General features: G+C 44.9%; 1 protein-coding gene across 2 annotated transcripts; it reads right to left on the bottom strand.

The window, feature by feature from the left end:
* Positions 1 to 356: 356 nt before the first annotated feature.
* LOC148431254 (CAP-Gly domain-containing linker protein 3) lies at positions 357 to 26,881 on the bottom strand. Of its 2 annotated transcripts, none has more exons than XM_088466152.1 (13): positions 26,746 to 26,881; positions 26,462 to 26,601; positions 22,858 to 22,951; positions 20,942 to 21,103; positions 20,528 to 20,646; positions 20,021 to 20,257; positions 19,685 to 19,820; positions 17,905 to 18,033; positions 17,546 to 17,683; positions 14,469 to 14,592; positions 14,086 to 14,150; positions 10,829 to 10,901; positions 357 to 6,457 (listed from the first exon to the last, which is right to left on the bottom strand). In XM_088466152.1, exons 1-13 carry the CDS (start codon positions 26,879 to 26,881, stop codon positions 6,403 to 6,405), a joined length of 1,608 nt encoding a protein of 535 aa, XP_088322278.1. In that variant the 3' UTR covers positions 357 to 6,402. The 2 variants fall into 2 exon arrangements, with proteins under 2 accessions (XP_088322278.1, XP_088322279.1); XM_088466153.1 differs by having other exon boundaries at positions 17,546 to 17,680.
* Positions 26,882 to 27,311: the final 430 nt, after the last annotated feature.

Here is a 27,311-nt window from a genome sequence, read left to right as displayed (position 1 = left end):
TTTGTAGCGGAGTTTGTATAAAGTCACAGTCGGGCGGCTGCCAGTAGACGCTGCGGTGTGCGCTTTTGTGTGTGTGACTCGAATTCAGGACCTTAGTGACTGCAGGCTGACCTTTTTTTTTCAGCTGCATCAGACAATATAAGAACATGCCCTGAAGATCTGGGCAGAGTAGCTTAGCTGTGTGAAAGGGAGTGGAGAGGAGGATCAGGTTACACGGAACTACGGTTGTGTGCAAAACTGTGGCCAACTCTGCTCAAATTTCATGTTTCACTTTTAGTGATTTAAAACAGTGGGAGAAAAAAAAATAATAAAACATTAAGCAGTAGTAAGTACAATAAAGACTTGTGACAAAGATCAATATTTAAATCAGTTTATTATCTTATTATCTGACATACATCCACGTGTCCCATATACAGGGTTAGTAAAACCACAAGTTACAGGCAGATCACAAAAATTTTACGCAGGGTTACAGGAACGGGCCCCAGAATAGGTTTCAAGGAGAATAGGTGAGATCTGCTATTTGAGAGAATTAGTGACGTCTGCCTTGGGGGGTCATATAATAAAACACTTCCTCACAAAGGTGTCCTATTTACCTCCACATATATATATATATATATATATATATATATATGTACACAGGTAGTCACTCTAACTGTAAGAATATATATATAACTATAGAGATCACTACTACAGTGTATGTACTGTGTACACTATGTAGGTCCTTATATTTCGTACGTAACCCTATATTGCATGTCTATATATGTTGCCATCTGCATATATGCTCTATAGACTGTGTAAGATCCTCCCTGCATTCCGAATAGCCCATTGAACCCAAGGTGGGGTGTGCTAACTAATACTTAGCACAATGTACAGAGATACTCATTACTCACAGCACACGGAATACCCCAGTCTATGTACAGAGGAAAGGGCTGCATGCAGTGACCAGTTAGTGATTCACGGGGTGACAGGGTCTTCTAGGCCAGTCCAGTGGGCAACAACACACACTGCACAGGATTCAGGGCACTGCCCCAACTCACCAAAAAGGGTGACAGAGTTATTGCAACTCAGACACAAAAGTATAAACTGGAAAAAAAGATGATAGGAAGACTAGAGACAGGATGATAGGAAGATACCGAGCTGAGCTATCACAGTCTAGAGGCTGGATGATAGAACATTACTGAGCTATCACACACTAGATATAGGATGAGAGGAAGATATTTAGCTATCACAGACTATAGACAGGATGATAGCAAGATACTGAGATGAGCTATCACAGGCTAGGGGCAGGTTGATAGTAAGTTACTGAGCTATCACAGACTAGAGGTGGGGTGATAGGAAGATACCAAACTATCACAGACTAGGACCATGATGATAGTAAGTCACTGAGCTATCATACACTAGATATAGTATGATATGAAGATACTGAGCTATCTCAGATTAGAAGCAGGATAATAGGAAGATACAGAGCTATCACAGACTAGAGCCAGAATGATAGGAAGATACTGAGTATTACAGACTAGAGCCAGAATAATAGGAAGATACTGAGTATCACAGACTAGAGCCAGAATGATAGGAAGATACTGAGTATCACAGACTAGAGCCAGAATGATAGGAAGATACAGAGCTATCACAGACTAGAGACAGGATGATAGCAATATATGGAGCTATCACAAGCTAGAGGCAATATGATAGGAAGATACTGAGATATCACAGGCTAGAGGTAGGATTATAGGATGAGATTGAGACATCAAAAACTAGATAGCAGAAGATAGGATGTGACAGTATCATCACATACTAGGCACGATGAAACATGGAAATTACAGACTAAACATAATAGGAACATCATGAACTGAACACAGGGAGATTAGTATAGATTGAACATCACAGACTAGCAACAGGATGATAGGAAAATCTGTGTGCAGACACAAGATGATAGGAACATCACAGAGAAGGCACAGGATGATATGAACATCTCAGAGTAGATTCCTAATAACAGGAACATCACAGAGTAGGCACAGGATGATAGAAACATCACAGAGAATACACAGGGTGATTGGAACATTACAGAGTAGGCACAGAATAATAGAGACATCATAGAGTAGACACAGGATGATAGGAACATCACAGAGTAGACACAGGATGATAGAAACATCAAGGAGAATACACAGGGTGATTGGAACATCACAGAGTAGGCACAGAATAATAGAGACATCACAGAGTAGACACAGGATGATAGGAACATCACAGAGTAGGCACAGAATAATAGAGACATCACAGAGTAGACACAGGATGATAGGAACATCACAGAGTAGGCACAGGATGATAGCAACATCTCAGTAGACTCAGGATGATAGGAACATATTAGAGAAGTCCCAGGATAATGGGAATATCTCTGAGTAGACACAGGGTGATAGGAACATCACAGAAAGACCCAGGATGATGGGAACATCTCAGAGTAGACATGGGATTATAGGTACATCTCAGAGTAGACACAAGATAACAGGAACATCTCAGAGAAACACAGACTGATAAGATCATCACAGAGAAGATACAGGGTGATGGGAACATCACAGAGTAGGCACATAATGATAGGAAGATCACAGAGAAGACACAAGATGGTAGGAACATCACAGAGTAGACACAGGATGGTAGGAACATCACAGAGAAGACACAGGATGGTAGGAACATCAAAGAGAAGAAACAGGATGATTGGAACATCACAGAGTAGGCACAGGATGATGGGAAGATCACAGAGAAGACACAAGATGGTAGGAACATCACAGAAAAGACACAGGATGGTAGGAACATTACAGAGGAGATACAGGATGATTGGAACATCACAGAGTAGGTACATGATGATGGGAAGATCACAGAGAAGACAGGATAACAGGAACATCACAGAAAAGACACAGGATAACAGGAATATCACAGAGAAGACACAGGATGATAGGAACATCACAGAGAAGACACAGGATAACAGGAACATCACAGGGAAGACACAGGATGACAGGAACATCACAGAGAAGACACAGGATAACAGGAACATCTCCAGGAAAGACACAGGATGACAGGAACATCACAGAGAAGACACAGGATAACAGGAACATTACAGAGTAGGTACATGATGATGGGAAGATCACAGAGAAGACACAGGATAACAGGAACATCACAGAGAAGACACAGGATAACAAGAATATCAAAGAGAAGACACAGGATGATAGAAACATCACAGAGAAGACACAAGATAAGATAATAGGAACATCACAGAGAACAGGAACATCACAGAGAAGACAGGATAACAGGAACATCACAGAGAAGACACAGGATACTTGGAACATCACAGAGAAGGCACAGGATAATAGGAACATCACAGAGAATACACAGGATAATGGGAACATCAGAGAATAGACCAGACAGAAGATGATATGAATAAAAATATTCACTGACTAGGCACAGGATGACAGTGAGATTTCAAAATGTAATGATGGAGATATAATGTGACATGACAGACTAGAGACTAGAGTCACAGAGTAAAGAAAGGATTGGGACATTGATAATAGGGAGATAATAGAGAAAGAGTGTTAGAATCTGAGACATCACAGACTATGGACAGGAAGGTTACAGAGATGGCTATATCCCATTGTATACAGGATGAGAGAGAGAGATCACAGGTCGGGGACAGAATCATAGGAAGAGAGGCATAAATCACAAAACAGATAATAATTATGAAGACATATCAGACTAGAAACAGCACAGTGGTAAGCGATTGATACAACAGTGAGTAGAAACAGGATGAGCAGAACAGACAGACATACACGGCTAGAGACAAAAAAATAGATACCAAGACATCACAGTCTAGAGACGGAACAGAGAGATACTGAGACATAACACACTAGGGGGCTTATTCATCATCGGAGGCCGTTTGGCTTCCGATGATGAAGTATTGAACATGCTGCGAGGGAAACTTAAATAGCCAACTCGAAGCGGAGGAAGGCTGACACCGGAGCAATTCATCATTGCTCAGGTGCAGGGACAGCTGCTCCGAAAAGCAGTTGTCCCCATGGTTAGTATCGCAGCTACAGAAGTAGCTGCGTTACTTACCTGCTCCCCGTTATCCCGGCTACGCATGCATGACCTCGGGTCGCGCATGCGCAGAGCCGCTGGGGAGGTAGAGAGCAGGTGGCAGAGGGATCTGCTCAGATCCCTCTTCGCATCCCCAGAACTCCTTCCCATAGGAAGGAGCAGGGATCTGAGAACAAGCGCTGTCTGAAGATGGCACTTGTTCTCGGAAGCAAACTCCGAAAACTTTAACTTTTTCGGAGTTTGCTTAATATCAGGGGGTCCTATCAGACCCCTGATGATGAATAGCCCCGGTAACTTAAAATTAAATATGCTCAAACTAGCGTTTCCGCATAGTTACCGGGCCATTTATCGTATGGCGATTAGGCCTCTAGAAATGAAATAACAGAGAAATATATGGACATCACAGGTTACTAGAGATGGTATAAAGGTGACAGGCTGAGACACTGCAGAGCAAAGATAAGATAAGATAACAGAAATACACTGAGATGTTAAACACCAAAGACAAGATAACTGCGATAGAGTGAGATGTCACAGACCACAGGCCACAGGACAGAGCCTGAGCGAAACGTCACAAACTAGAATCAGGATGATAGAGATTGATTGAGACATCACCGATTACAGAGATGAGGATAGAGAAAGAGCAAAATTACATTCATTTGACATGCGAGTCTGTGACTTATTTTCCCACATCATCCATTAGGAATTCCATTTATCCTTATACAATCACATGTTGGCATGGTATGGTTTCTCAGTCAGTGAAAGGCCAGTGCCTGCATGGTAAGGGAGCTCTTTAGAGACGTGGGAGTTTACAGAAGGGAGAACTGTAGTACATACCAATTGTGGAAATCAAACCTGTTATTTAGAGGCAAAGGACCTGATTCTGAGTCAGCTGCATCTGCGATCGCTTTTCCGCCTGGCCACTGCGGCTTGCTTGCTATCTGATGCAAGTATCCCCTCACCTGGGCTGATTATCCATCAGCATAGATGAGGGCCTGCCCACAGTTTTTAGGTCCGCAGCCGCCATCATTAGTACTGGCATTTACTGTGCACCAACTCTGCTAAGTCAGAATCAGGCCCAAAATCTGAATTTCCAGGTCTATCTATACATTTCACATTTTTCACACCTTCCCCGGAAATAATGATACAAGAGGTCAGGCTCAGTACTGGTAAGTGACTAACTATAGGGAATGGACTGTTACATGTCCAACTAATTGTTTGCTTAAGAGTTCCTACAAATAGAGTGGACCGTTCCTTGCCTCAGTGATGTCACTAGTTCTTAGTAAATCAATAGTCAGCATGCTCAGGCATATTGGTTCAGCTCGCAAAATGGCTGCCTTTACCATGTGAAGAGGATGTATCGAGTAATATCAATGATCTAATGTCTTCCTATAATTCTTTTTCAACCCCGGTCTTAAGGCGGATATCCACTAGACGATATTCTCCATCAGCGATATTGTCTAGTGTTTCCCCGGCAGTGATGTGTTCAATGTCATTAACGACAATGAGCACCCACCCGGAACGATATATCGGTTAGGGACGTCACCCTCCCTCGTACTTGCAGTACCTGACAATATCGTTGCAAGTACGGGCAATGAAAGATGCCGACGACGACCAGCGGGTGCGCGCATCACTAGTCGTTAACGCCATATCCACTGCACGATATTGCGGACGATGAACGATATCGTTATTTTTCAAATCGGCCAATTTATCGTGTAGCGGATATGCGCCTTTATTTTCCGTTCTAACTGGAAAAAGAAATAACTATACCCTTAGAAAACCTTGGACATTGTTCTCAACACGTCCACATGATTGTTCAGGTTGACGCATGTTGTTTATCATAGTAGAGCCAGGCAATACAACAAACTAGTTTGGCCAGGCCTTATATGATCTAGTTGGGGCTAGGTGGACCAATGAGAATGAGTAGATGGTTCTCTCAAATAATTAGCGGAAGTGGCTATCGGTAGGGATATGATCGATGCTGTGGAGCGTCAGGAGCATAATTTTGTGGGTGTAGTTCCTTGTAACTTAACAGGGAATAAATGGCAGTTAGAGAAGGGTCAGATGGTACTGGTGGTGCCCAGTAGCAGGTTCTGACGGAGAAGCGAGTAAGAACTTTCACCAGGATGAAGCAGGAATGTCCTCACCCCCTCCTCCGGGACATCTTCTGCACTGAATGGGACAGTGACACACAGAGGGGCCTCTGTATCAGAGGAACATTGGACAAGGCACTGGGGGAGTCGGGACACAGACAGAAGGAGGAGGCAGTCTGTGGCTCCAAATGACAGGGTTTAGAAGTTGCAGGGCTGGTGGAAGAGAGGGTTAAGATTGCATCTCAGCCCGGAGCAGCCAGGGAAACCAACAGCAAAACAGCAACCTGAGGAAGAAAAGAGATAGCAGTGATTGGATGACACAGAGAGAGCACACACTAATTGGGAGAGAACATGGCAGAGAGAGCGTGCACAATACAAGTGCTCATCCCATAGTCGACAAGTTTACATCAGGGATCAATGTTTTCTTGTTTTATATGATATGGCTTTTCCACGTGTCCCTGTATCAGCCTTTAATAGACAGTATCATTAGGAAATGGAATAATACATTTATACTTTCAGTTTTCACAACCACCTAAATGTGTTCCTGATATGGGAGGAGATGTACTAAGCCTTGAAGAGCGATAAAGTGTATAGCGATAAAGTACCAACCAATCAGCTCCTGTCATTTTTCAAACACAGCCTGTAAAGTGACAGGCTCTACAAGGCTTAGTACTTGTAACCCCATGGTCAGAAAAGAGAATTGGGGCACAAGTTTGCCAATAGCGCTGAAAGCTGCATTATAAACTGTTCTCTTACCAATCCAAAGAGGGTTATTACAGCCATTCATTTGTTCTTCTGTTTCTTTAATGATTTTTGGAACTGGTCTGCATTATTGGATTTAGGGTCTGATTCAGACCCGCTCGCGAGCGCAGAGCGCTCGCAAGCGGGTCGATGGTCGGCCAGTGCGCACGCACGGCGTGCGCAATGCGCGTGCACGAGCCCTGGAGCGAGTGAGAACTTCATTCGCTCCGGGGCTCGCTACAAAACGGGGCGACTGTCAATGTTGATCGAAAAGCTCGCCCCGTTTTGTAAGCGGGGAGGGGGGGTGGCTGGACAAGGAACGCCTGCCGTTTGTGGGCGGCCCTACTGACATCATACGTGATGTCAGTAGTGAACTCCATGCTCTATTAGAGCAGGAAGTTCACTCAGGCTTGCGGGAACCGAGACCCAACCACAAGGGTCTCGTCGCAAGCCCGATGGTCGCGATAATCGCGACCATCGCCAGGCCGCTCGCAAAAGCTGTGGATGGTCACCCACAGCTATGTGAGTGGCCTGGAGGCCGATTTTTTTTTTTTTTTTAAATCCGCCCTGATTCAGAGCGAGCGATCGCAAATAGCGACGCCTCTGAATCAGGCCCTTAGATTGGTTTATGTATTGCTTTTTTAAGACAAAGCCACCACATGATAATAAGATCATTTGGAAATTGTTATCTTTTTCGACCATTTACATGAATACAGTACGTGCAAAGGGTGTTTTGTAACAACTAAGGGGGTTTTGTAATAGGTTCTGAGATTAAGTGACTAGCTGGATTTTGTCTAGTTTGTCTCTCAATTTAAAGCGGCAATCAGTTATTTGGCAAAACCAGCCTAATAACCGATTTGCAATTTAAATTTAGTGGCCAAATCGCCAAAATCACACCGGTTATGTCATCTCGGAACCAATTACATAAACCACTCTATGACCCGTATTCAATTTGAGGCAAAAAGTCCAGACTTTTCGCCTGCTGGACTTTTCGCCTCCTTCGCCTGTTTTCCAGGCGGGAAAGTATCACGCGCGTGCCCGCTATTCCCCGTATTCAATTCCAAAGTAGGCGAAATTGGGAACAGGCGAAACTTGGATCGGCGAAAAAATACAGGAATTTTTGGGAAATAATTGTAGGACCCCCCCTAAAGATGTCCAGATCTCGGGGATCACTATGGGTACCCCCGTTTTTGCCTGCAGAAGAAAGTCAGCTTTTTCAATAGATGCAGCAGGTGGTTATTTTTCCCAACATTAAGAAGTGATGCAAAAGAGCACTTAGGTTTTTTTTTTTCGTTTTTAAATGTGGTCCCATCAAATTTGGGATACATGAAACTGGAGGTAAGTATATTTTTAAGTCCCTAAAGGTAATCTTAAAAATTCTTCAAAAATACAGCTGACGCAACTCTGCGCAATGAAAAAAACACCTGCCACATACTTGGGGACCCCACCAGAATTAATTTCGTTAGTTTGGCATTTTGTTTCCCTAGTTTTTTTTTTTTCACCCCAAAATTTTGACATTTTTTGGGGGGGTGTCCCGATTTTTTTTTTTACATTTTTTTTTTGCACATTTCATTTTAAGGGGGCAGGCTATTTTTTTTAAGCCTGCACCTCTAAACCCCAAATCTGCACTTTTTTTTCACCTGCTATAGGTAATTGAAAAATGATCCCTGTTTTTTTAAAATGACCCTTCACCCCATTAACGAAAAAAAACGGGAATTTTTGAGAAATATGCCTGGTACCACCCTAAAGATGTCCAGACATGGGGGATCACTATGGGCACCCCCATTTTTGCCTGCTGAAGGAAGTCGGGCTTTGTAATAGCCGCGCAAGGTGCAATTTTGCGGCTATGAAGAAGTGGTAAAGAATGGCATTTAGATTTTTTTGGGGGGAAAAATAACTATTCCTATCATATTTGAGGTACATGAAAATGGGGGTAAGTATTTTTTTAAGTCCCTAAAGTTATTTTTAAAAATCTGAAAAATTGCACCTGCCGCTTGTCCCCGCAATGAAGAAAACACCTGCAGCATACGTGGGGACCCGACCTGAATTAATTTAGATAGTTTGGCATTTTGTTCGCCTATTTTTTTTTTTTTACCCCCAAAATTAAACATAATTTTTTTTGGGGGGGGTCCCGAATATTTTTAAACTTTTTTTGACGCAGTTTACCTTTAGGGGACTGTCTTAAGGCTGCACGTGGGTTCCCACAATGTTGTATCCCAAAACCGCAATTCTGCACCTTTTTCCGCCTGCTATTCATAGGCGAAACTTTTTTGCCTATTATATTGCATTGACTTTCCGCCTAGGCGAAAAGTCTTCCAAATTAAATACGGAGGAAACTCAAAACAGGCGAAAATGACGTCATCGGCGAAAATGTATCGCGGATCCAGACTTTTCGCCTCAAATTGAATACGGGCCTATGTTTGAAAGGAAGTTGCAGACAATCTTCAACAAATTAATTTGCAAAGAAATTGATCAAAGTTTGTACAACCAACCTCTGAGTCATGTATTACATTTATTATTTATTGGCAAGCAGCAATAGCGGATTAGTCATCGCTGTCCTGACTAAAGGCCCCCATACATCAGAGATTGATTGCAGCAATCGTGCAATTTGCAATCCATTGTGTATAAAAATCTTTCCCTTTTTCAATCGATTGTGGCAACTCTGCAATCTGCAATCGATTGAAAAAGGGAAATTTTTTTATACACAATCGATTGCAAATTGCACGATTGCTGCAATCAATCTCTGATGTATGGGGTCCTTGAGATCCTCTCTGGGTCCCAATTAAGGATTAATGTTGCAGAGAAACAACACAGGAGGAGGTTTATCAAAACTTGGAGAGAGATAAAGTGGAGAGAGCACCAACCAATCAGCATCTAACTGTCATTTTTCAAACACCGCCTGTAAAATGGCAGTTAGGAGCAGTGGCAGCTCCAGAGGTGGGGCTGTAGCGCAGGCCAAAATTCAAATAGGGGAACCACACCAACTGCCACTCCAACTGCTGCCAAACATAGATGCGCGGGACTAACTGGTAGTTGGTGTGGCTCCCCTATTCAATTTTGGACTGCACTGCAGCCGACACCTGTGGAGCCGCCACTTTTTCTCTCTCCAAGGTTTGATACATCTCCCCCACAGTATTTAACCACATGGCATCATAAACTCTATTAACACTGATCTGCAAATCACGTTGTTATTTGAAAGGTATTCTGATTTTCAACATTCCTTACAGAATTAAACAGAAATACGTTATTGAAAGACTTGTGCAAGGTGGCAGCTGTATGTCACTATATACCCTACAATAAGTCATGACACTATGGGCCTCATTCAGATGTGTAGACAGTCACGGCCGCAGCTGCCTATTTTGTTGGAGTTGTGGCAGTGGTAATAAACAAATGCTAGTTACTTTCATCCATCCCCTTGTGTACTAGTGTACGCAGGAATGGGCAAGCCCTGAGACGCCACTTTCAGTGGCTACGCATGCTGTAACACCGCTGGTGGTTATGCACAATCCAACATCGGCGCACCATTGCATGCATAATCGACCCTTGTGGCAGGTGCAGTTTCTCCATCTGAAAATGGCCTCTGCGTCTGGGAACACAGGTACTTTCACTGATACGCCCACGACACACTTAAAACGCCCACATGACTAATTTTTTTGCGTTCACTTCAGGCCGCCTCCCAGTCACCAACCTGGAACGCCCACCACTTTGCCTCTCGGTGTCTGAAACATACTCTCGTATACGTAACAGCGCCTTTGTGCGTATACTCAGGGTAAAGCCTGCGCCATGAGGGTTATCAGAATATTTGGCGCATGCCAATCATTCAACTACGTGAACATCCGCATTGCGGGCACCTCTGAATTAGGCCCTATATTGGCTAGCTGTTTATATATAATGTTTTATTGGTGGAGTGATACCTGGAGATAGAATTTTCCGATGCCATCTCTTTCGGTGTCCGTACGGTGTTGAAGTTACGCTTTGGTTGTGTCACTAAGTGTAAAAAAGGATTTTGAGGTTAAATGCAGCACATAGTATAACATACACATATAAAGTACATTATTGCTTACATGCAATGTGTGTATTAGTGTCCATGTATACAGTACATTCATTTTATTGAATGGAATTGACACTTTTGTATGTACAGTAGTTTCATATGGAAACAACTGTATTTTCCAATGGATACTTTCAGTCTATAAATACATAACATTCTACACCGATCACTCATAACATTAACACCACCTTCCTCACATTGTCTAGGACCCATCATGCCTCAAAAACAACCTTGACCCTTCGAGGCATGGACTCCACAAGACCTCTGTAGGGGGTATAGTTACTAAAGTGTGAGTTTTTAGAAATGGGGATGTTGTCCATAGTTATTATATTCTAGAAGGTGCTAGATAAATGTTAAGTAGAATCTGATTGGTTGCTATGGGCAATATCTCCACTTCTAAAAACCCGCACTTTAGTAAATATACCCTACAGTAGGTGTCCTGTGGTATCTGGCACCAAGGCATTAGCAGCAGATCCTGTAAGTTGCGAGTTGGGGCCTCCATGGCTCAGACTTTTGTTTCCAGGCCAGCACATCCCACAGATGCTCGATCAGGGTTTTGGATTAATAGATCTACAGTAAAAAGGTCGATAATGTCTAGGTAGACACCAGATGTTAGTCAGTCAATAGGTCGACATTAACAAAAGGTCAACAGGGACAAAAGGTCGACACACTAAAGGTCGTCATGTAAGAAGGTCGACATGTACAAATGGTCGACAGTGTCAAAAGGTCAACATGACAAAGGTAGACACAAAAATGGTCAACACATGTTTTTTTTCGTTTTCTAACTCTAATCTTCACCCTAACCCTCCCTCCTGGTGCCTAACCCTAACCGTCGGGGTAGGAGCCTGACTATAACCGTCCCTTCTAGTGCCTAACCCTAACCCTCCAGTAAGTGCCTAACCCTCCCTCCTGGTGCCTAACCGTCGAGGTAAGTGCCTAACCCTAATCCCCCGGTAAGTGCCTACACCTAACCCTAACAAAAACTAAAAAAAAATGTGTTGACCATTTTTGTGTCTACCTTTTTCATGTCAACCTTTTGACCCTGTCAACCTTTAGTGTGTCAACCTATTGACTGTCTAACATCTGGTGTCTACCTGGACATTGTCGACCTTTTTACTGTAGAGCTATCAACCGCATACCCTCAATCAGATTGAGATCTGGGGAATGTGGAGGCCAAGTCATCACCTTAAACTCTTTATCATGTTCCTCAAACCATTCATGAACAATGTTTGCAGTGTGGCCGGGTATATTATCCTACTGAAAGAGGCCACTGCCATCAGGGAATAACGTTGCCATGAAGGGGTGTACTTGGCCTGCAGCAATGTTTAAGTAGGTGATACGTGTCAAAGTAACATCCACATATGTCATATATCAGGACCCCAAGTTTCCCAGAAGAACATTGGCCAGAGCATCACACTGCCTCTGCCGGCTTGCCTTCTTTCCAATCCTGGTGCCATCTCTTCCCCAGGTAAACACATGCCCACTTGGCCGTCCACATGATGTAAAAGAACACGAGATTCATCAGTCCAGGCCACCTCCTTCTATTGGTCAGTTCTGACGATCAAATGCCCATTGAAGGCGCTTTTGCCAGTGAACAGGGCTCAGCATGGGCACTCTGATAAGTCTGGAGCTGCGCAGCCCCATTATGCTGCAAACTGTGATGCACAGTGTGTTCTGACCCCTTTCTGTCATAGCCAGCATTAACTTTTTCCCCAATCTGTGGGATAGGACCAGACAAGCTAGCCTTCGCCTCCAACTCGCATCAATGTGCGCCTGGCACCCGCGACCCTGTCGCTGTTTCGCGGATTGTCTTTCCTTGGACCACTTTTGGTAGGTCCTAACCACTTCGTACCGGGAATAACCCATAAAACCTGCCGTTTTGGAGATGCTCTGACCCAGTCGTCTAGCCATCACAATGTGGCCCTTGTCAAAGTCACTCAGATCCTTACACTTGCCCAATTTTCCAGCTTCCAACTTCAAGAACTGACTGTTCACTTGCTGCTTAATACAGTATATCCTACCCCTTGACAGATGCCATTGTAATGAAATAATCAATGTTATTCACTAATCCTGTCAGTGATTTTATTGTTATGGATGATGGGTGTATATATCCTTTTTTTACATATAAACAGCACATGTTCTACACTACATAAGACAACATAGCATTGTACTCTGGAAGTACTCTTGTAATCAGTCTTTCCATTCAATCTCTATGTTCTTACCTTTTACCTCAATTCACTATTCTTTCCCTTCTACCTCTACTGTCCTCTTTCTTGTCCAACTTCTACCATTCTTCATCTTGTCCCATGTTTTGTAATCTTTCCTCTGTCCCCATTTGTATCAAATGGCATCCTAATCAGCGGCAGCTCCTACCTTGTATGGGGGGGGAGAAAACACTTTCCCCTGGGCAGGGACATGACAACGTTTTTAGGTTGGGGGGGGCAAGATGGAATTTAATATTGGTGCTCCCCTTACCCTCCCCCCCCCCCTTTTCCAACTTACCTAGTCCAGGGCCTTCTGTTACAGAAGTGGTATCACGGGATGGAGGAGGTGAGACGGGTGCCATAGAAGAGGAGGGGGACAGGACCACCGGGGAGGCAGAGGTGGTACCACAGATGAGGGTGGGACCACCAAGGAGGAATAGGTGGCACGGCCACTGCACCGCACATTACACCTCCATCTCCGCGTAGTGCAGGGGCCGTGCAGCCTATTCTTATAATGCACAGCCCCTGACCTTCCGCGGCCGCCGCTCCTCTGACTGGTGCCTCTTAAATGTTTGGGGGGTTGGGCCGACCCCTTGCCCCCTCCCTGTCGGCGCCTATGCCGCTGGGACTGCCTGTCCGGCATGTGATTAGCAAAAAGCACTTCCACTGGGAAGCCAATGCCGGGCAGTACTGCGGGTAACACATTTTACTGGGAGGAGGGTGGAGGGGTGGGTAGCTCATGCAGCACCTGGGTAAGATCAGCCACTGGTCTAATCCACAATTTTTATAAACCTCTGTGTCCTCCCTTACTCCTTGCCATCTTCTCACCCTGCCCAGCCCATGTTGTCCTCCTTCCTGTATACTCACAGACACTTGTTGTACAAACAACATACTAGAGATTCAAAAACTGTATACCTACTAGTAACTTGATGCACCTTTTTCACGCCAGTGCTGTCCACTTGTGGGTCTTTTGGACCACCGAGCCTGGAACAGAAGGAATACAGAGGAGTGTAACTAGGTATTTAAAGTCCCCATAGCAAAAGTCTGCAAGGGCCCATATGTACTACCCAATAGTAAAAAATGTATATAACACAAGTTACAAGGAAGATTGACCCCCTCAGCTCTGGGCCCCATAACAGCTGCACCCCTTCCACCTATAGTAAATGGATGGAATATCACTCTATAATTCTTTTTTTATCAGACTTCTTAGTAATTAATGTCAGTCCCCTGTGGTGATGCTCTTTAGTGTAAGAGTCATTGGACTAAATGTTGTTCTGTATAACTGTACAAAGTAAATCTCACCTCTGAACCCTGGAGGGTGGAGCAAATACTCCATATTTTGGGGAGCAGGTGAAATACCGGACACCGAACACCGAACCGTCATGTTTTCCTGTGGGTTTTTCAAGTTCAATTCCAAACCAGTATCCTGAGCAATATAAAAGGTTATCAAATAAGAACAATGCAGAGGAGACCATATAGCTATTGTGATAGCTTGGGGTTAATTAGCTTGGTAGACTGGGGTCTGTGGTGCAGAGAGTAGGTGTAGAATTAGAGTCCACACATAGCATTCCAGTTAAATAAACATAAATGGTGCTTTACTTCCATAATGTGAAATCAGGAAACAGAAAAACAATAAACAACCTAGCCCTTGTTTAGGGCACTAGCTCACTTCTTGAACCCTCACTATTAAAGTGCAGCTAGTCTGCAAATAAAAGTCCAAAGTCAGCTTAGCCCTGCTCCCTGCAAGTTAACACATGCTCCGGCCTGGTCTTTAGTTGGCTGGCTGCCACAGCCTCATAGTCTGGCCTGCTTCCTTGCAGGTACCATAGCTCAGTCCCAGAGTTTGATGGCCTTCCCTGTATCTCACAGGTCTAGGCTCAGGCCTCCTGGCCCCCAACGTCTTCCTGGCACAATGAGCTCTGTCTGACTGTTCTGCCTCAGTCCTCCCTGGACTGAATCCACTGGGCAGCCCTTACACAATCTCCCAGAATGTTTTTGTATTCTGTGTGGGCGGATCTCTCCTGCCACACACAGAATCTGCTGCTCACTAGCGCCATCTCTGGTGATACTGCCACACTATATACTACTAAACCAGTAACTCCATGTCATTGCTTATTATATTCCTCTATATAACCCCTACTACTAATTAGTATAACTTATCCTATTTGTCCACAAAGCCTGTCCTGTCTCCCTATAACATATCCGGTTACTGTGCGTAGCCTCTGAAAACTTATTTTATTACTCTATAGCTTCTATCACCCCATGTCTTCCCAAACTTATCCTGTTTTACAATACATGTCCTCTTCCCTTATCTCTTCCTATTGCTCCATATAACATCTAACTTCCTATTACTCCATATTACATCAAACGCCTCCTATTACCTCTGCTTATAACTCCTACTATTACTTCATATTACATATAACTGCTCTTATTACCTCTCCTTATAACTCATCCTATTACTTCATATTACATATAACTGATATTACTCCATATTACATCTAACTGCTCCTATTACTCCATATTACATCACACTCCTCCTATTACCTCTGCTTATAACTCCTTTTATTACCTCTGCTTATAACTCCTACTATTACTTCATATTACATATAACTGCTCCTATTACCTCTCCTTATAACTCTTCCTATTTCTTCATATTATATATAACTCCTATAACTCCATATTACATCTAACTGCTCCTATTACTCCATATTATATCTAACTCCTCTTATTCGCCATGTAACTACTCTTATTATTTCATAGAACATCTAACTCCTCCCATTATTCCTTATTACCTCTCTTTATAACTACACATATTACTCCATATTACATCTAATTCCTCCTATTACATCTAACTCCTCCCATTACTCCATATTACCTCTCCTTATAACTCCTCCTATTACTCTATATTACCTCTCCCTATAACTCCATATTACATCTAACTCCTCCTATTAATCCATATTACCCCTCCTTATAACTTCTCCTATTAGTCCATATTACCTCTCCCTATAACTTCTCCTATCACTCCATATTACCTCTCTTTATAACTTCTCATGTTACTCCATATTAAATCTAACTCCTCCTATTACCTCTCCCTATAACTCCTCCTATTACTCCATATTACATCTAACTCCTCCTCTTAATCCATATTACCCCTCCTTATAACTCCTCCTATTACTCCATATTACCTCTCCCTATTACTTCTCCTATCACTCCATATTACCTCTCCTTATAACTTCTAATGTTAATCCATATTAAATCTAACTCTTCTTATTACTCCATATTACCTATCCTTATAACTCCTCCTATGGCTCCATATAACTGCTCCTAATACTCCATATTACATTTAACACCTCCCATTACTCCATATTACCTCTCCTTATAACTCCTCCTATTACTCCATATTACCTCTCCCTATAACTCCTCCTATTACTCCATATTACATCTAACTCCTCCTATTAATCCATATGACCTCTAACTGATCCTATTACTCCATATTACCCCTCCTTATAACTTCTCCTATCACTCCATATTACCTCTCCTTTTAACTTCTCATGTTACTCCATATTAAATGTAACTCCTCCTATTACTCAATATTACCTATCCTTATAACTCCTCCTATGACTCCATATAATATATAACTGCTCCTAATACTCCATATTACATTTAACACCTCCTATTACTCCATATTACCTCTTCTTATAACTCCTCCTGTTACTTCATATTACATCTAACTCCTCCTATTACTCCATATTACATCTAATTCCTCATATTACTCCATATTACTTCTCCTTATAACTCTGCCTGTTACTTCATAATACATCTAACTCCTCCTATTCCATATTACCTTTCCTTATAACACCCCCTATTACGCCATAACATCTAACTCCTCCTATTACCTCTCCTTGTAACTTCTCCTATTACTCCATATTACTTCTAACTCGTCCTATTACTCCATATTACCTCTCCTTATAATTCCTACTATTACTATATAACACCTCTACTTATAACTCCTCCTTTTACTTCATTTTATATCGAACTCCTCATATTACTCCATATTACATCTAACTTCTACTATTACATCTAACTCCTCCTACCCCACCATATTACCTCTCCTTATAACTCCTCCTATTACTCCATATTACATCTAACTTCTACTATTACATCTAACTCCTCCTACCCCACCATATTACCTCTCCTTATAACTCCTCCTATTACTCCATATGACATCTCTGTATAACTCCTCCTTTTACTCTTTATAATCTCTCCCTATAACTCATCCTATTAATCCACATAATACTCCTAATTACTAGCCCCTGCTCAGATATATTTTAATACCCAGGCGTTATCCCCACCTTATGCTCTTACAATATGAAACTTACCTGGAGCAAAGTCTGTCTTGCCATAGAACCGTACCACCCCTTGTTTCTGCCCAGCCACGAGCACTTGGTCCCCCAGGTCGATGTTCAGCCCCTCTCTGTCCAGGCTGCCCACACTGATAGACTTCTTTTTTATCGCTGCTAGTGACCACATAAATCAGAAAGACTGAACTGTCAGCCACCAATAGTACAGCATAATGTTGGAAAATGTTACAATGCTAGCAGCTAGACCCCAGGCTGGCTTTACTCTTAAAGGTTCTCAAATTATTATTATTTTTTTTTAAGTATAATGCCTGTATCATGAAGTTTATTACAGAAGATTAGATTTGTATTGCCAGGGCTGTAACAAAATGAAAGCACACCTTTTTTCTCCTTCCTGCCCTTGCCGGTGACTCTGGAGAAGTCCATACGTGGAGTCTTTGGGGTGGAAGTAACAGAGGATGGGGTCTGATCTGGAGCTTTACTGATCTTGGACACAGAAGCAAATATTCCTAGAAATGAAAGCAAGTAAGGTCATAGAGAAGGTGGACATTGGAACACAGTGCATTGGAATGACAAATATATATATATATATATATATTCACACACACAGTGGTGGCTCCAGAGGTGGTATATATATATATATATATATATATATATATATATACATATACATACATATACATACATGCATATCTAGATATATATTGTGGAGCCTGATTAAAATTTGGTCATCACATACATTTGCGTGATGAACTAATCGTGGCTGTGGCACGTGCACATCACACCTACTGTGCATGGTGCACACCCCAGCTTCCACTGCGTGTGCCAGGAGAGAGGGACGGGAGATGGGCAGAGAGTGGGAGGGAGTGGCAGAGAGCAAACTGGTAGGGTTGGGTGAGACAGGGACGGCAGCTGGTTGGGCTTGACCCTGGACCATAGCTACTAGCATATACTCTTGTGAAAACCAAATATTTTTTTTTTATCCTGAAACGCGTGGGAGGTCCTCTGGTGCGTATCTTAAGCAATCAAAGTCCAGTCACACCCCAATAAAAAAGTGTTTCAACTATCTGTTAAAAAAATAAAAAACATTTGCAGGACCTGCAGGGCTCCACGTAAGAGTAACAATATCCCGTCACAATGCAGCCTACCTAGCACATTGGGATAACCCACCCATTCATTTCAAGTGTTTTGATTGGCTAAGCCTCAATGATGCCTTTCTGCTATGTTTGACTTCTCTTTTATATCATTATAAATTCACTGTCATGTAAAGCGCGTCTGGAGGGTTCATACGGTGAACAACCACTAAATGAACAGGCCGAGGTCTTGTTTAGTCGACCTACAAGCGTGTGGTAAAATGTATCACTGGCAGAAAAAGCTGTGCAGTCACCTGAAAACCAGGATGCGATCTCTACAGCCCCGATTCACATTATCTCTTCCCATAAAACTAAATTAGTTTTCGCATACAAGTGTATAATGATGTGCACATCGGAATGGGTATGAAGTCACGGCGGCCGACACCGGCAGCCCGAAGGGAGAAGATCCCGACAGGGCAGGTAAATACCCTATCCCTACCCCTCTCCCCCCTAAACCTCCCTTAGTGGTGCCTAACCCTAACCTCCCCCCCTAGTGCCTAACCCTAACCTCCCCCCGGGGGAGCGTAACCTTCCCCCCTAGGGGTGCCTAAACTTCCCTCCTAGGGATGTCTAAATCGTAACCTCCCCCCCAAAACCTAACCCCGCTATGCTCCCTAACCCCGCTATTCTAAGGGCGCCCCGGATTTAACTTGTTCGGGCTGGAGTTCTTCAGCGTTCCGTCATCGGGATTAAGATGGGCAGTATTTCAACGCCTATCTTAAGTCCCTGGTCGGGATTTCGATGTAGGTATTGAGACCGGCGGCATCGTGGCCGCTGGTCTCATAATTACATCCCGTGCACGTCGGCACCTAGCCTGCATTTTTAACACCCGTGATCTGCCCTGTTCTACCTATCAAAAAATGCAACATTTTGGATTACTACACCATACGGACAAGGTCCCCGGAGTAACTGGGAGATACTGTAACTGTGGTCCCCTCTGTACATATTCGGCTAAAGACTTCTCATACACAAAAGGCAGAATATTGCCCTGGAAGTAGTCACACATCCAGGATTTGATATTACTCACCATGTTTGGGGGGACAGATAAAGTAGTGGATACCTCCCACGCTGCCATCATTCTTCCCTTCTGGCTCATCCAGCTCCACTCCCACCCACTGCCCACTGGCAAATTCGGTGGTGCCACAGAAGCGTAGTGTGCCAGGCTACAGAAAAAAACAACAAAAAAACGGATATAGATGTGAGTTGATTATTACTACGTGTTTCCATTGTGGAAAACTTATCACAACGGAGGATGTCTGATTACTCCTCATCCTCATATTAACAGGAAATCTAAGCTGACATGTAATACTATATTATAGCAGTTGCCTATTTAGTGTGATACGTTAAGCGCTGTGCTCCGTACCTTTTCTGCGTCCAGCAGTACCCGGTCACCTAGCCGCAACCCCAACGATGCCAGCATCAAGTTGCCGGGGATGTTGTCATAGTTTGGCAGTGTGACCTTGGGCAGGTTGCAAGTCAAGGGGACGGAATCTTGTAGCAGCTGCTTCAGTTCCTTAGCAATCATGGCCGACTCGGCCTTGTCTAGACCCATATCCATGGGATCAGGAACCACGTCCGCTGGGGCCTGGTTCTTACTGTTCTGTAAAGGGAAAATAGTGGGTAGAGTCAAGTCTTCTTCACTATGAGCACCAACACTCACAGGTCTGTGTCCTGCGGAAGGGGCAAGCTGAATGCTCCCTCGCTGCCGCCATTTGATTCCAGGAGATGCTGAGATGACTGCACCATATAATAATTGAGGACTATCCTGAGTCCTGTCATTTGTGAGCCTGTTTCTCACGATTCAACCAATGCTTGTACAGTAGCAGCATGGGGGACAGAGAAAAGGGGACATTTGATAGAGGTGTCTCACCCTGACAGATGGGTTGGCTCCGTGTTCCAGCAGACATTTGACAGCTCCCAAGCAGAGATTAGATGCAGCAATATGCAGAGCAGTACCATGGTTGAAATCACTGCAGGTGGAATTTAGCACTAGCAAGAAGAGAAAAGATGTGGGCAAAAAGTAATTGTTCCCTGTATCTAATTGTAAGGCCTTAAAAGTTCTCACCTCTCCTCCATCTATCATATTTAGCATCTCGGTAGTATGACTCCTTGCATCATCCCATGCAGAATAATACTCCCGCTTCTCTTCTACAAATATCAATGTAATAATGCTATTCCCAATAAATCCTCCTGTTACTCCCAAAAGTTTTCCTATAGCTCTATGCACCTTCCCATGATAATCCTGTGCCTACCTCACATACAGTAACTTGCACCATTTTCTTACCTTTAGGTTTTGATGCTTTGAGTAAGATGCGTAAAAGTTCAGGGACATCAAAATAGGCGGCGTAGTGCAGGGCGTTCATGTTGGTCCAGCGACTGCGCAGGGTAACATCTGCACCCAGCAGGAGAAGCTGATTGGTCAGGCGGAGAGCAGCCGCAGGGTCTCCTGAGAGCGCAGATTATAGCAGCATGAGTGACCATGTGTTGTCTGAACAAGGGACCTTAGCGTTCTAAAAACTTTCAATGTTTTCATATCCAATTTTTACAAATTTTTTTTTAAACACTTAACTGGCTAATATTTTTTCCAAAAACCGCTCAGAAATTGTCAGGTTTTCTCATGACTGAATTAGGTCAAGAATATCTTTTTAAAACTTATCCAACAAGATTTTCTGAAAAAAAAAAAAAAAAAAAAAATTTTTTTTAACACCGTATACCATAAAAATAGCAATTTTTATGGTATACTGTAATGATGGCCGTTGACAGCTGTACCATTGATGGCTGATGGGTTCAATCCTCAGTAGAAACCATCAATTGTTTGAGACCACAGCCACCAATGTTTCCTTAACATCGGTTGGGGGGCTGCCATCGTTGGTGCAGCAACGGTGCCTGTCAGCGATGGCAAAAGCACTTGTCATAGACTATCGATGGTTTGCAAACCATCGATGGTGGTGGCCATCCCTAGTATACTGTATAATATGCCATACCTAATCGGAGGCCCTGTATCGAGTCTTGATCGATACAGGACCACCATGATAAAAAATAAAATGACATAACATCAATGTTAAAAATAAATAAAAAAATATACACAAAATTGTACAAGAAAAGAAAAATAATATTTACATATATATATATATATATATATATACACGCATACATATATACATATACAGTTCGGATCTCCCATGTCCGAAATTCTTATAAAAAAACGGAATATTTCGGATGTGCCGTAACATCAAGATGTGACCTGATGTCATAACGTCACTGTCCAATGACTGCTGGTGTGGGAGTGGCTGTGCAGCCATTCTCTCACCGGCTACTTCTCCACAGCGCCGGAGCCCCTTGCGGACGCCACTGGACTCTCCCACACCCCTGGGACAGACAGAGGTGGAGTTGTAGACGGAAGGAGGGGCCGGGGACAGTGCACTGGGTGGGTAGCCTGGCCAGGGGTCGGAGAGGGGGGGCTGCTGGCTGCGCGGCCCAGGGACAATGCATTAGCTGCCGCAGCTGCTTCTTCTGTAGTTGTCGCAGGCATGCAGCCACGCTGGGGAAGGAGAGGTTAATAGTGCCGCCAGCTCCCCGGCCCGGGGACAGAGCAGCAGCCACAGCTACCAGGACCCGCAGCTGCTGTTTCTATTAGAGTCAAAGCCACGCCAGGGGAAAAGGGGGTGGGGGTGCCACTGGCTTTCCGGGCCCGGGACACAGCAGAGCAGCCGCGCTGGGAGGGGGTCCGCGCAGGCAGCCCGATCACTGCCGGATACAGTGATCGGGTCACAACAGCAGGAGCCGCAGCTGCTGCTTCCATTAAAGACATGCTGCCTGTAGCCGTGCCGGGATGTGGTCAGCAGTGATCGGGACACACTGGAGGGGAATCCAAGGATGCAGAGGGACCAGCAGGTCCCTCTGATACAGGCGGCTGCGGGAACATTAGCTTCCCGCAGCCGCCTAGTGGGCATTTCTGACTGGTCGCATCAGATGTGACCATGACAGGGAAAGCCCAGTCCGGTGTGGTGGCATCTGAGGGGACCACGCCAGGCAAGTGGTTAAACCTGCTTTGGTTCTTTACTGCAGATAATATATTACAGAATACCCTTTTATATAACAGGGGGCTTTGCACCTGCAGCACAGTGAAGAATAGACTTATACATAACATACCACATTCCTAATATACAGGACAGAGTACAGGGATGGCTGATACATTACCCACGCCATGTGCTCCAGCTTTGCACGCGTAGTGTAATAAGGTCATGTCTGTAAGTCCATCCCTGTCATTCACGTGACCGCCCCTTTTCAAGATCTGTCAGAGAAACGGAGGTCACTAGAATAATATTTCCACCAATAAAACGTCAACATAAGTGTTTGGCTAATAGCTCATATGCATGTGATCATCGTCTATTTTTACCTGAACCCCAAAATACAGCTTATATCAACACCCCACCCCCGAAGCACTTCTTACCTGTCAGCCCTGGTGTGTGCCAGGCTGCGGAGGGTCCAGGAAGGCTGCTGTCTCTCTCTGCCTGCATGATCTGCGGGAGGGAGCTATTACACTGATCGGCCATTCCAAACTCTTCCCCCCCTACCCCCCTCTCCCAGATCTGTCTGTTGCTTTGCAATGCTGCAAATTTTTAAGGGGCATGGCTGTGCCTCCACTATTTGGCCATGCACAACCTCAGTACCTGGGCTTGTCCACGCTCTTTATGGCCCCGCATCCAGCTGCAAGATGCGTCAGACCCAGGATCGCTCACACACATACATAAAGATGCGCACGAAGTCCGCTATGCAGTTTGCTAAGAATCGCTCACTTTGATCACCTTCGTAGTTGCGTGCAACTCAGAATCCTGCCTGTCCCATATGTCCCTGTACATATGTGGAAGGTTGTTTTGGGATCAAGTGTCTGATCCCAGCACCGGCACAGCTGTAGCGGCAGGTGATGTGTCGTCAGCGGGACACATCGCCAGCCGGCGCTGGGACGCTGTTTCTGCTCCCAGCGTCAGGAAAGCGGAGGCGGCAGGAATCTGGCGCTGGACGGAGTATCTGTTCCCAGCACCGGTCAAATAGAGGAAGCTGCGGGCGTTTGGTGCTGGCCATGAGCCAATCACAACTCATGGTCCAACAGCTAATAGTAGGCAGCTGCAGCAAACCAATCGTGGCAAGCCATGTCAGAGCTCCGCCCACTTGCGGCATCTTATATTAGATGCCGCAGAGAGGGAGCAGTCAGTCCAGCGGCAGAGAGGGAGGAAAGAAGACCTCCTGAAGAAGAGCAGAGGAGCACCACGGCAAGAGCTCTGGCTGCTGTGAAAGAGGCCAGACGACGCCACAATCAAGAAGGAAGATCAGCGGCGCTGGCTGGAGGAAGAGGCGGTGATGCTAGCCAGGACGGGCCAGCAGCAGAAGAATGTGGCTGAGGACCGGAAAGGACTGCGGGGGTGGAATGTAAACGAGCTAACAAAGCTCCCCCCACAGCCTCTCCCACCACACAGGTAGGCCCCCGTTAGGCCTATTTATTAACCTCTTCCTAGACCACCAGGTGTCAGGAACTAGGCCCCTGGGGGTAAGTCAGGCCTCAGGCCTGTGCTATTGATAAAGGCATTATGCCCGTGCACATGTTACAGTGTTTTGGGCATTAGGCCCAGGGCACTGATTGTGCAATTTGTAGGAGAGCACTAGGCCCGTGGCCATCAGACAGGACTTAGGCCTGTGGACATACAGGAGGGCACTAGGACATATTGATAAAAAAGGCCCCCTTCAGGTTGTTAGTGAACTGAGCATTAGGCCCAGGTCATTGTGTGTGCCCACTATTAGGTAGGCCTGAGGCATCATTAATAAAGGGGACTCTGGGCTATAGCTCCAAGTCCCTTCTCTGTTGCCTGAGGAAGGCAGGCAAATAGCCTGAGCCACCTGTAAGACCAGGGGCATTTGTAGAGAGGAGGGGGCCCGTGTGCAGTCTCCGACACGGACCCCCTCCTCTCTGTCCGGCGGCCATCAGCGCACTGAGCTGTGCGCGCCCAGCGCCAGAGTTATAGACTATGGGCACTAGAGTGCACCCAGAGTCTATAGAGTATGCACAGGTCACTGGGAAAATGGCCACGGTGGCCATTTTCCCTGTACTGCACATGCGCAAACGACGGGCAAATGGCCCGCGGCGGGGCCATTTTCAGTGAATGGTCAGTAGGCCCAGGTCACTAAAATTATAATTGGATAGGTGGGCCCCTGCATAAATATATCTATATCAGATGTGGATCGTAAGCTCTGCGGCTCCCGCCCTCTGGTTGTATCTCTTGTATGGAGAAGCGGTCCAGTTTCCCACACTTAGCCATTATCACTGCCTCCGTGGAGGATTTTCGGGCTTCCACCTATTGGCGTGTTTCCTCTATCAGCTAGCAGAGGAGCTGGCCAGCTGTAGTTAGGCAGGTAGGCAGATTACACTCAAAGAGACAGTACCGTGGTTTGCTCTTGTGTAATTACCGTCTGTCATTGCAGTTGTTGCTCCGTGCAGGGCAAATGTTAGAACTGTTTATTGTTAAATGTTGTGCTGCACTATATACACAGTAGGTTGAGGGTGATGTTGTTGTAGTAAGTGTAGTGGTGTGACACTCTTAATTTAGGTTTAGGCCCTGCACTGCTGTGGTGTTTGGTTACCTCCTTACAGCGACTTGTAGGCGAGTGAGCAGACGAGAAACAAAAGTGGACACGGTGAGAAACATCTCTGTGTGTACTGTCTCTCACTGTCTGTTTGTCTCTTCCTGTCTTTCTTTCCTTCTGGGCGGACAGTGGGCCTTACACTCTGGTGCAAGGTCGAGTCTTCACCTGGTGCGCAAGTACCCACAAGTGAAACTCGGGATCTGAGGCCAAAAGTGCCAGTGATGATCCTCACTTAAAACCCAATTCCTTGTTTGGAGCGGTTCTCGGTCTGGTAAGGCGGTTCGGTCTGCTTTGAGGAAGGACGGCTCTCACATCATCTCCTTCATCCATCGTGTCCGTGTTTAGTTTGGCATACCAGGACCGTCTGTTACCCATACGGCCGGAAGGTGAGAGGGTGTGACGCCAGGTAAGTACGAAAGTATACCTGCATGGCAGCAGGCACTACACCTCTCTTACACATAAAGGACTGAGGACCTCATTCAGAGTCGGTCGTTGCGGCCGCACGGTCGTAAGGGAAAAGGGGCCGGATATGCAAATGATGCACTCGCAAGTTGCGTCCTTAAGATCGGATTGTTAGCTGGCCGACCAAGGGCAGGATGCGGCCGTAAGACAAAAAATACGCCTCTTTTCGTACACATTACACGTCATCTCCGGCCATATATAGATTAATCGAGACCATCGGTAACCATCGGAACTGGTCGTAGAGCTTAAGGTTAACCATACCCTCTCTTAAGCACTACGATCAGGACAGTGTACAAACCTCCGATGTCACGTGCGCCATGACACTACTTTGTTAATTATGCACTCCCATAAAACGCCGTTCGCATAATTAGGCACGCCTTTGTTCGGATCTCCACGCCCCCCGTTTTCAAGCACCCTCCCCTGTTACCACCCACAAACGCCTCATCCTGTCACTCAAACTACCGACCTGGCTGTGTTCAAGGAGAGAGAAATTTCTGATCGTAGCGGCTAGTTTGCGCACATTGCGAACTTTACGCATGCGCAGTTTAGCGAACATCGGTGGCGTACGACCGTGCGGCTGCAACGACCGACTCTGAATGAGGTCCTGAATTATTATACAAGTCTGCTCAATGTACTAACTACCGCTAAATAAGAGAGGGCTTTATCAACACCCAGTATTAGCCAATAATAATACAGAACCTACCTCACTGCCGATAACATCGATCTTGTGCTGGACTTGTGGGACCCATTGTCGGATGATAGCAAACAATTCAGGAACACTAGTTTGGGGATCAAATAAGATTTCCTGGCACGCGGGGTCATTGGGGTCGAAGAACGTGAATGCTGTGGTGGGATAGGAGGGTAGAGGAGAAAGAGAAAGGGGTTAATAGCTGTACATGGTCACTAAGCAACAGGCTCTTTCTGACATAGCCGTCAGTGATATTGACAGCAGACAGAATTGCTCTCATGTGTTTCACATGATTTTACCATAATCCTTAGGAAGCGGAGCCGGGGCTGAGGGGTGAACCACTGGCCTTTTCCGTTTCTCTAGAATGGGACTTTGGAACTCATGGGGTCGCTGGTTCTCCTCCGGGGCACAAACTGGAGGATCCTCCCTGGTCATAATTCTGTTTTAACCAATAAAATGGAAGAAAACATTAAGTCATAATGGAGATCATTGAGAACAACACCCGGGAGCACTTACCATCAAAGGCCCACCTCAGTGCAGTAAGCCACTCTGTGGTCCAGTCATATAATCCCTGTGCGGACCAGTACCATTACTGTGGGACACTCTATGGATCATGTGATCCCCGTACAGTCCAGTATCAATCCCAGCACAGAATAATATCATTACAAATCATTCTATGGTTCAGTCTTTTAATCACTGTGAAGACCAGTAACATTATTAATGGGTGCTCTATGGATCATGTGATCCCAGTACAGACCAGTATCAATCCCAGCACGGACTAACACTATAACAATAAGTAATTTTATTCTTTGTCTGCCTGTTATTACCCAGTTTTAGTACTGTTTTCTTTCCAATTGTAAAGTGC

Source organism: Taudactylus pleione, unplaced genomic scaffold (genome assembly GCF_031769625.1).
Source record: "Taudactylus pleione unplaced genomic scaffold, aTauple2 ptg002580l, whole genome shotgun sequence".
In the NCBI taxonomy this organism is placed as follows: Eukaryota; Metazoa; Chordata; class Amphibia; order Anura; family Myobatrachidae; genus Taudactylus; species Taudactylus pleione.
Note: the sequence above shows the minus strand (reverse complement) of the source record. Positions and strands in the feature narration are given on the sequence as shown.